Source organism: Nansenia antarctica (assembly GCF_963989245.1).
Source record: "Nansenia antarctica genome assembly, chromosome: 4".
Lineage (NCBI taxonomy): Eukaryota > Metazoa > Chordata > Actinopteri > Argentiniformes > Microstomatidae > Nansenia > Nansenia antarctica.
The window spans coordinates 70,546,021-70,556,421 of record NC_137689.1 but is presented as its reverse complement, the minus strand read 5'-3'; the positions used below and the strand labels follow the sequence as shown (position 1 = coordinate 70,556,421).

The following is a 10,401-nucleotide window of genomic DNA, read 5'->3' as shown; positions in this document are numbered from 1 at the left end:
CTTGATCAAGTTACGCACCTTTTCTATTGTCTTGAAGCCATTGATGGTGACAGGTCATGGGTGATAAGATCAATCCATTCTGTTGGCTTTAATCAGCCTTGAGATAACCAGTCACAAGAGAGGTAGTAGGGGCCATACGAAACTTGATTCACTTCAAGCTTCAGCTTGTTAGGTTCAGCTAAAGTTAATGTTAAAGTTCAGCATCTAATGTATTTACGTTTTTTTTGTAATTTTTAATTTAAAAAACTTAAAATAAAGTTTGATGTGATTTGATTAAACCTATCTCTGATTAAACCCTGTGTGTGAAAGGAACAGTGAATGAATGAATGAATGGTCTTTATTGTCATTGATATAGTACAGGTACCAAACAACGAAATTTGGGAGGGGGGGCTCCCCTGGTGCTAGGAAAAAAAAAAACTAAAAACAAGAAGGGAAAAGAGCTGGTTTACATAAATAAAGGCTATGTACACTATCCACTATACTATAATATACAAATAAAACACTGTGCTGTACTCTATGAAACTGTATAAGAAGGGTACTTTTTTATTTTTTGAATAAATTAACTCCTTGTCAACCTTCGTCAAGTATGTTCATTTGCCTTCTAACATATTAATGTTCATACAATCCCAAGCACAAAATTAGAACAATATTTGTCAATCATCTTGTTTATTAACGGAACAGACAAGACAGATCATTTTACTATTTATGTCCAAGGTTTGTTTGTTTTCGTTCCTTGAGTGCTACTATGATGTTGTGCAACGTAAACAAGGTATTACTCAAGTGTCATGATTTACTCCGATATGTTTGTTAGTAGTTCATCATGTCCCAGACATCCTCAGCTGATGTGAAAGTCGGTGACAGAAACATGACTGATCCAGAACGATGTGTTCGGTGTTTGTTGCTCGCTGCTCGAATCCGCTGATCTCCAAGTCATCCGGAAACCTCGTACCCACCGGTCTATCTTTTATCTACTCCATGTACATCAGCAGCTGTCCAGTAGGGGGGGGGGCGTGTCCAGACTTCCTGCCCAAATCTCCTCTCTTCCAATCCTCTTTTCCGTGACGTGTGTCGCCACTCCTCTCTGTAGAAACCAACGTCCTGAACAGAAGAGATGGAAAACAGAAGCTAGTCTGGCCAGCTGGTGGATTACTGTCTCGGGGACGGAGTCCTTGATAGCACCAAAAAGGGAAGAGAGAGAGGACGAACAAGCGTTTCACAAGGAGGGGGACCCACTCGGCCACACGGACATAGACACAAAAGACATTTTAAAACATTTACATTTAGCTTTGGGGGGAAAACAAACGAATAAGTGAGAAATAGGTGAGTAAAAAAAAAAACTGTCAGAATGTCGCAGATAAATGTACGTAAGGAGTTGTTGTTTTTGTTGTTTGTTTGTTAATATTAAGCAGATGTAGTGTTTGTTGAAGAAGCTTGTGCCCCAAAAAAATTATAATCGAGTGAACTTAACGCTGTTTACTGCGAGCTGGCTTAACTATAAACTAAAGCCTTAACTATAAACCCTCATCTGACTTTGATTTGGAGGACCACCGATGTGTGATGGCTGGCTGTGCGGTCTGCAGGCGACCCGCTGCTGCTGGACACGTTGAACTGTAAACGAAATCTTCTCTCGCGTTTCTATCCCAATCCCAATCAAACTGTTCGCCACCAAACGTTGCGAATCGGTTGTTTTATGTGTTAGGAACTTGGAAACGATTACAATTCGTATTCACGTTTGACTTTGGTCCCAAAACAGGAAGAGTGTGCATGGAAGACAAAGAAAAAAGACAAAGCAAGCAGCGCTCCGATGCTAAGCTAAGCTAGCCGTTAGTTACGACCTGCGCGGAGACCCAAAAAACGGCCGTTAAAAAACGTCCAGACGAGCCGCTCGAGCCCGTGTCCCACCTCCTAGTAACGCACTTCTGTACGTGGCGTTATTATTTCAACATAATTTCTTATTAAGAAGCTGGTTTTAGTTGTCTTGGGACAATGTCGGGCTAGCGTGCTAGCTAGCATGACTCAGTGGATTTAAAGAGCAAGCAGCCGAGGCCTCCTCCTCCTCCTGGTGTCTGTATGTATGAGAGGGAGCCTGTACTCTGTGACATGGCCTTAACGTTATTTGCCTTGTTTTGTGGGAGTTAGCTCCCATAACGATGTTATTAACGTTAAGCTAGCTAGCTACGCGTAGTGTTTAAGTGTTCGCTTGTTTTTGAGTTGGGGAGTTGTGGCTGTTTTATTTAGCTTAGCTGGCTGGCTGGCGTCAACAACAGACAGTTACAGTAGTAGGGGGGGTGGAGATGGGAACACGTCTGGTTGTTGGACTGGGACAGGAGGGTTATAAAGATACACAAGAGGAAGGAGCCTACGTGGCTCTCTGCTGCTCCCACAAATGTTATGCAAGTTAAAGCTTAAGTCAGTTGTTGATCACTGCATGTCTGTCTGTGTGTGTTTGGATGGTTTGTATCTTGTGGATAAACATTTTGCAACATCTCTCTTTGGGGAACTGAGGTTGGCTGGTGTGCTGCTCTTATGTGATGTAACCTTAGCGGGGCTTCCAGGGTTGTTCCTATTAATAGCGTCAGCTGCACTCGGAGAGAGAGAGAGCCTGTACTCTGTTAGCTAGCGTGTGTGTGTGTGTGTGTGTGCGTGTGTGTGTGTGTGTGTCTTTGAGATCAGCGTGTCACATTGCACCCTTGTGACAGGCGAAAGCTAATACCCACCGGTCCATGTGAGCCTGGGACAGCGAGCAACACCGCCGTTAGCAGGCCATACATACACGTGATGGGGGGGGGGGACCTTGCTGTGTGCCCCTTTCCGGGGAAAACCTCTGACGCAAATCACTAGAAAGCGTGGGTCGGGGCCTGTTTAACTTTTTTTTGTTTGTTTGTGAAAAGTTCAGTTCCCCTATCCCTCTCTCCCCCCCCCCTGGTTCGTGGAGAACCGCTACAAGTACCCCCACCACCGCCACACCACCAACCTCCTACCTTTTCCATGAGTAGACTTGAGTGGTGTGGTGCTGATGTAAACTCACCCTGTCACAGTCATCTCGAGGGCCTTAACCCGCCCCTGCCAATCATACTGTGCCTTCTCTGTCTGTTCTCTCTGAGTAATTGGGTAGCAGAACACAATGTTCTCGGGGGCTGGCGGCATGGCCCAGGGCTAACGGATAGTGTCTTCAGATTATATGGTTAATCAAGGGGAGCGGTTCCTTGTTGTGGAGATTAATGGTTGACGACTGTTTGCACATCCCCCGCCAGCTGTTTTAAAGACGCCTGGCTTGTCTGTTAACCTTGTGTTGTAACGGTAACAATACAGCCAGGAGTTGATTGTGATGAGCTCACCGCTGCTGCTATCCTGCTTTCTTGACATCAGTAGTGTAGTGTTACGGTATTGAAACGAGACTTGAAAAACCAACAGTAAGACCGTATTGGTATCTATTATACGCCCCAGGATTGTGTTGTGCTCAAGTCTCGTGGTTTAGAGGCAACGGTCAATGTAGCTGAAAATAGATACGTCCTGCCCTGTCCTAGACAGGATGAGAGTTCAGCGGAGGTAAACCTGGACGAAGTGACTGTGAGGAGTGACTAGAGAGGAGGTGGCAACCGCCTCCGTCCACCGTCCGGTTCATTCTAGAACAGTTGTACAGGTTAAACAGTTCTAGAACAGTTCTAGTGTCTTCTGTCTGCAATCTGTGTAGTACGGAGTGTTCAGATTAGCGATGGGCCCAGCTTTGTAAACAAACAGGTTTTTATCCTACGCAGTATTGATTATGTCGGGTCGTTTTCAGTTTCAGGACATTTGTGAACGGTTATCTTGTTGTGACTTTCGCAAGGAGCCTCTAGAAGTTTCCTTCACTTCCTCACTGCTTGCTTTCTTGTGTGTTTGTTTTGCCTCTTCTCCACTTCTCTTAACAAGTCTCTCTTTCTCTCTCTCTTTTTGTTAGATTCTCTCCATCGCTACAACTCAACCAGCAGAGATGGCCCAGGAGACTAATCAGAGCCCCATGCCTGTCCTCTGTGCCACTGGCTGTGGTTTCTACGGCAACCCCAGGACCAACGGCATGTGTTCGGTCTGCTACAAGGACCACCTGACAAGACAGAACAATGGCGGCGTGAGCCCGCTGAGTGCCATGGGTAAGACCCGCCTCTTCTACCTGGACCGGTTCTTAGGACGCGTTCTAACGTCCGTACGGAATTATGCTGTGTAAACACTGGACGCTGATGTATACAGTCTTATCCATCTCTCCATCTCTCTCTCTATATATATGTATGGGGTGCAGGTGCCTAACAAATAATTAGTATTTCTGTCTTCAGCTTTCCTTTCTTTTCTTTTTTTAAGTGTGTGTGTGTGCGTGCGTGTGCATTCTTCTTTATTATTATACAGGAAAAAGATTAAGCGTAACATGACAAGTGTTAAAAAAAACAGGCTAAATTTAGACCTGACAGGTTCCTGTTTCTGCAGCACGTGCTAGAAACTCGTATCGCCCAAAAATAACCGGATCTACTCCTCAGAATCAGAAAAAGAAAGGAGAAAGCTCTGTCTCTTCCATGGGGTGAAGGACTAACGGCCGGGGGGGGGTGTCTGATCTGTTCCAGGCGGCAGCAGCGTGTCCAGCAGCCCCACGGCTGAGGCTGAGGCCTACCAGAGAATAGAGGCCACCCTGAACAATGCGGCTGCCGCTGCGGCTGCTGTGGAGGCTGCAGCCGCCGCCGCTGCTGAGGCCAGGTGAGTGTCTCTGGTGCTGTCAAGGGGGCTCATTTACATTTACAGGGTTCCCACGGGTCCGTGTTGGGTCCTTGAATTTGAGAGAATTGAGTCTTGAAAGGTGCTTGAATTTGATGTTTCCGAAGGTGTGGGAACCCTGATTTCACAATTTTAGCATTTAGACGCCATTATCCAAATACATTTGTCCCTCCATCATCAGTCATCGTAAGGAAGAGTAATCTATGCCTTTAGGACCAGGGGCCATTGGCAGTCACAATGCTAGAAGAAAGAAGAATTACTTTCCTATTTATTTTTTTTTTTTACAGTAATGTACAGTAGAGAAACTGGTACCTGGGCTCTTCCTCCTCAGACCTCTCTACCCCCTAACACTTTAACGTTACCGTTATTAAAAATAATAATAATAAATAAAAAGTGAAATATTAAAGTGAAGTTTCTTTCTCTAGCACCGTGACTGCAGAGGGAACTTCTTATGCATGGTTGATTCACTTACCTCAGGCGAATGTACTTATTGTAAGTTGCTTTTGGGAAAAAAGCGTCTGCTAAATGACTTAAATGTAATGAAACATTCTCCTCTGTGTTATGGATGGAAACACGCTGAGTGTAGGCCTAAAAGCTCCCTGTAGAACCCTTTGAGCTCAATGAATGTAGATCCACTGTCACTTCCAGCTATATTTGTTTCATGTTGTTGCATCAAAGTAATCTCTCTCTCTCTCTCTCTAGCGGGGCAGCGGCAGCACTTCCTGTTACCCAGCAGATGACAGAGATGAGCATTTCCTGTGAGGAGGAGGGGGCGTCGCCCAACGTAGAGCCTGGTAGGTGTCTGGGGTCAGCCTTGCTGTCTCGCTGCCTCCACACTGATCTGTCTGATGATGATGATGGTGATGATAACTCCAGCAGTTATGTGAAGGGTGTTTCTAAGACGGGTCGTTCGGGTGAAGCAACGTCGTGTTAGAATGACGATACCTGACAGTGGGGGTGGCGGAGGGGGGGAAGTGTTGTTGTTGCTGTTCCTGCTCTTGTTGTTGTTATTGTTTACTCACGTCTCTGCCGTGTGTGTCTCCAGTGGTCACCCAGCCCACCGCCTCGGCCTCCCCGCCCGGCGCGGCCGGCAGCAGCGACGAGTCCAAACCCCCCGAGCCGACCAAACCCAAGAAGAACCGCTGCTTTATGTGCCGCAAGAAGGTCGGCCTCACAGGTGAGCTCCAGTCCGGTCCGCTGCTCCTCAGAATGGACTGCTGATGCAGCATTCCCCCCCCCACATAGACAAGGCTGTGGTGGGCTGCCGTAGTCTTAATTTGTCCTGCCACAGTCTCGACAAACGGACCGAAAGTTGTTTTTTTGCACTGTAGACCAGGGGGGTATTCCATCAACGTCGCTTAAGGCAAATCCAGGCTTATTTTGACATGGCTCGTGAGACTTATCAAAATAAGCTTGGATATTCCTTTAGCAATGGTCGACCCCAACCCCCCCCAGGCCAGGAGGTCTGGCCATGCTGCATGTATTTCTGTCTCCAACTAAGGCAAGACAAACGCTGCACAGAGATAAAAGAGAGGTGGGTGTGTGTGTGTGTGTGTGTGTGTGTGTTGTTGTTGTTTGTTTGCTCGCTCTCAGTGTGACTCATTGTGCCTTCGGTCCTGTCAGGTTTTGACTGCCGCTGTGGGAACCTGTTCTGTGGGATCCACCGCTACTCCGACAAGCACAACTGTCCCTACGACTACAAAGCCGAGGCCGCCGCCAAGATCCGCAAGGAGAACCCTGTGGTGGTCGCAGACAAGATCCAGAGAATATAAGACTGACTCTCTCTCTATCTCCCTCTCGCTTTGACCTTTTGACCTTGAGAACTCTTGGAGTGATTGGCTGAAGAAGAAAAAAATCATGAAAAGGAAAAAAAAGGACTCGCGCTCGACCTGCGTTTTAAAGGACTAGTTTTTTCAAATTACAGTATGGGGGGGGGGAATCCTGTTTTCCGCGATGCATGAACGGTCTCACGTTTTTCATTTGTCTTTTCTCCACCCCTCCTCCCGCCGTCTCTGTCTGTGCTTACAGTTTAAAGAGGAAAAAACAACAACAACAACAAAAAACGACACTAGGATTACCTGCTTTCTCTGGGGGGGGCGTCTGGGCCTAGCGGTTTAGTTTTGGGTTCAAGGGGTGTTGTTGGGGGAGGGGGGGGGCGGGGCGGGGGTCGTGAGGTAGGCGGTCTGATGTGTTGTGGTTCTGTGTGTGTCTCTTGAGTTTTGTGGATGAGGAGGAGATGGCGGACGTCGTATCCTACGGGACTCTGGGAGAAGACTGTTACAGCTGTGACCACGCCTCTCCCCCGGGTGCTGGACTCAGCTGGCTCATGTAGCAAATGGATGTTCTCCCTTCATCTGTCAGTGGGGGAGGAGGGGGGGCGGGGGGGGGGGTGTCAACGGTCTTGTTTGAAGGCGGCGCCCCCCACCCCTCCCCAAAAAATAAAACCGCTTCTCACAATATGTCACGATGTCCTCATGGATTGTACGTTGTACAAGTGTTTGTACGTTCTGCCACGTTTGTTTCCGTGCTCGGGTCTCGATTCTGGGGAGGACCCCAGCCCCCCACCCCCTATTTATCTCTGGAGATGAGATGTGAAGAAGTGACTTTTGGGGGGGGGGGGAGAAGAGACTTTTGATCCGACGGTCACCTAAAGAAGAACATCTGAAACTTATGAAATGATAGAATCATCTGTTGAGGACAGCTGGAAGCAGCCAGACCCCCTGGTCCCCCCAGCCCTGTGCAACTAACCCGACAGGCTCCGACATTATTATCCACCTGAATCCAACAATATCAGCCTAGTCATACTACTAGCTACTTCACTGCTAGGTCATTCTACCTGCAATGCGTGCTGCACAGAAGAAAAGAAATCGAGCATTGCTTAGGTTAAACTTTTATCCGTTTTTTTTTTTTTTTTTAAGATGACTTCCTAAAGTATTTTAGGTGTCTGATGCTGTGATGATGATGTGCATTTTGAAGGGGAAACCTGCCTGCGTCTGGATGGAGGAAGGGGAGGGGGACTTAGGGAAGCTCGAACTGATACACAACATGTCACTTCCTGTGTCCTCACTCATCCAGCCGCTCAGGTCACGTGACCAGAGCTGTCATGTGACAGCTCCGATGATGCCCTCTCTGTGCTACTCTTTTTTTTTTTTTTTTCAGAAGATAGTGAGAACATGTTGGCTGTTTGTTTTGCATGGGTTGTTCTTGTATCTACAGTATGACAAGTAGCCTAAGTTAACCCAGTTGTTGAGGTTGGAAAAAGGGGGGGGGTTAGGTCCACTAATCTTATGATCAATATTTCACTTCTGTGTTGAATGTTTGTTTCTTTGTTTCTTTTTTTTCTTTTTTTATGTGTGTGTGCTAATATATATTTCTGATATATTGTGGAGTGTGTGTCACATGCTATGTATTAAACACAAGTGTCTGATGTGTATGCTATTTCCAGTAGACTATGATGGATGATGGTTGAGGTGTGTGTGTGTGTGTGTGCGCGTGTGTGTGTGTGAGAGTAAATGCTTGTGTTACTAGTAGTCAGATGAACTGATCCAGTGACTCACTCTTGTTGATTGATTATCTAGATATTTCATTTTAGTCTCTTTTCTCTTTAGTTCCTTTGGTTGGTCTGGCTGATCTGTTCTTTCTGTAGGGCTGTGAGATTTCACTTAAAATCATGTTTGTTTTTAATTTTAACCTTTTTTAGTTATGCAAGTTTGTACAAACCATCTTTATATTTATGTACCGCGCATATAATCCCGTTACCTGACATTACTGCAAAATTGTATCATGTAAATAAAATTATGTACAGAGATATAGAATGATGCCGTTACAAGTCTCCCTTTTTCTAACTGTGATTCCCACTCCCCATGAACGCACTCTGGAGTACCGTCAGAAGGAGCTCAGTTCATGTTAGAATCGATACATTCAACCATCCTCTCTTCCTGCCTTGATGTAATCATCAATGACGTTGACTGTATTAGTCCTAGCGAGCCTTTCTCTAATAGCTTTCACCAGTCAAGCCCTATCTGATCAGTGATTTCTTCAAGGAAGGGAGGGTGTGTTTGAGGGGTGCTTAAACAGCGCCAGTGTTGGTGGGGGGTGTTTGAGGGGTACTTGAACAAGGCCAGTGTTGGTGGGGGTGTTTGAGGGGTGCTTAAACAGGGCCAGTGTTGGTGGGGGAGTTTGAGGGGTACTTGAACAAGGCCAGTGTTGGTGGGGGAGTTTGAGGGGTACTTGAACAGGGCCAGTGTTGGTGGGGGTGTTTGAGGGGTACTTGAACAAGGCCAGTGTTGGTGGGGGTGTTTGAGGGGTACTTGAACAAGGCCAGTGTTGGTGGGGGTGTTTGAGGGGTACTTGAACAAGGCCAGTGTTGGTGGGGGTGTTTGAGGGGTACTTCAGGGCTGGCAGCGTCTGGCCTGAAGGTAAATATAGAGAGGTAACCTGATACAGCCCGGAGCGGCCTTGGCTCACCTGAAAGATGCCCACTCCCAGTCTGCCCAGTAGAGTATGTTTAGACACACACTCACACACTCACCGAACACTTTATTAGGATCACCTGTACCCCTTCTCTTTCATTCAGACTGTCTAATCGTGTGGGGAATGTTTTCTTGGCACACGTTGAGCCCGTTAATACCAATCAATCATCGCTTGAATGCCAAACCCTATTTGAGTATTGTTGCTGATTGTTGCACATGCATTTCGTCATGGCCACAATGTACCCAATGGCTAGCTCCCTCCAGCATGATAATGCACCATGTCACAAAGCAAAAGTTGTCTCAGACTGGTTTCATGAACAAGGACAATGAGTGTTCTCAGTGTTCCTCTTCTGAATCCAATATAACACATTTGGGATGTGTTAGAACGGGAGATTGAAACAGCTTGAAAGTGCAAAATCAGGAATTAATGGCACGAAGAATTTAGGCTGTTTTAAGAGCAAAGGGAGACCTAGAATATATATATATATATATATAGAATATATATATCAATTGATTTATCTGGTAAAAGAAAAAATATATATAGAATAGTGTTCCTAATAAAGTGTTCCGTATATATACACATACACACACATGTATACTGTATATATATATACACACACACACACACACACACACTGACACAGGCTAAAACAAGCAGCACGTGGCTGGCCACCCACAGGTCACAGTCACGGTCAGGCACTGTGGATTACTATAAAAGGCCCACACACACACATGAGGGGGAGTCTCTGACTAACAACATGGACCTCTGCTGGTAGTATACACACCACACACGCCTCCTACCATGTGGGGGAGAGGACCTCTGCTGGTAGGGGGAGAGGCGTCACTGACTCACTAACAGCATGCTCTGGAGCCCTGAGTTAGCATAAACACGTTCTCTCGAATGTGTAAGCCCCATGCCAGTTTTTGGTAACACTTTCCTTCCAGCCAACTGCCCCAGTACATTCGTATGTGGTCATATTCAGAGGCTAGTAATAAGTAATAAGGCAAAACATTTTTTGTTTAGTCTTCCTGCTTTTCAATCTTTTTTCCCTATTCAGACAGATTTGACTTGAAGTATGTCAAATCAATGCCATGAAATCCTTCTTCTAGCACGATGACTGCCAATGGCTCCAGGCCTGAGCGTAGATTACTTTTTGCTATGACTGGTGGATAGATGATTCACTTACTT

General features: G+C 46.2%; 1 protein-coding gene across 1 annotated transcript; it reads left to right on the top strand.

Annotated features, from left to right (window-relative positions):
• The first annotated feature begins 1,198 nt into the window (after nucleotides 1–1,198).
• Nucleotides 1,199–6,828, top strand: LOC308155524 (AN1-type zinc finger protein 5-like). Its single transcript, XM_080528852.1, has 6 exons — nucleotides 1,199–1,320; nucleotides 3,941–4,130; nucleotides 4,593–4,722; nucleotides 5,443–5,534; nucleotides 5,786–5,917; nucleotides 6,364–6,828. Exons 2-6 carry the CDS (start codon nucleotides 3,974–3,976, stop codon nucleotides 6,510–6,512), a joined length of 660 nt encoding a protein of 219 aa, XP_080384978.1. The 5' UTR covers nucleotides 1,199–1,320; nucleotides 3,941–3,973; the 3' UTR covers nucleotides 6,513–6,828.
• The last annotated feature ends 3,573 nt before the right edge of the window (nucleotides 6,829–10,401 follow it).

Bases quoted from the DNA above. Each gene is read 5' to 3' on its own strand.
- LOC308155524 (XM_080528852.1), top strand. From the start codon at position 3,974: ATGGCCCAGGAGACTAATCAGAGCCCCATGCCTGTCCTCTGTGCCACT. The intron at 5,535-5,785 runs GTAGGTGTCTGG...GTGTGTCTCCAG, and splicing joins GTCGCCCAACGTAGAGCCTG to TGGTCACCCAGCCCACCGCC. The intron at 5,918-6,363 runs GTGAGCTCCAGT...CGGTCCTGTCAG, and splicing joins CAAGAAGGTCGGCCTCACAG to GTTTTGACTGCCGCTGTGGG.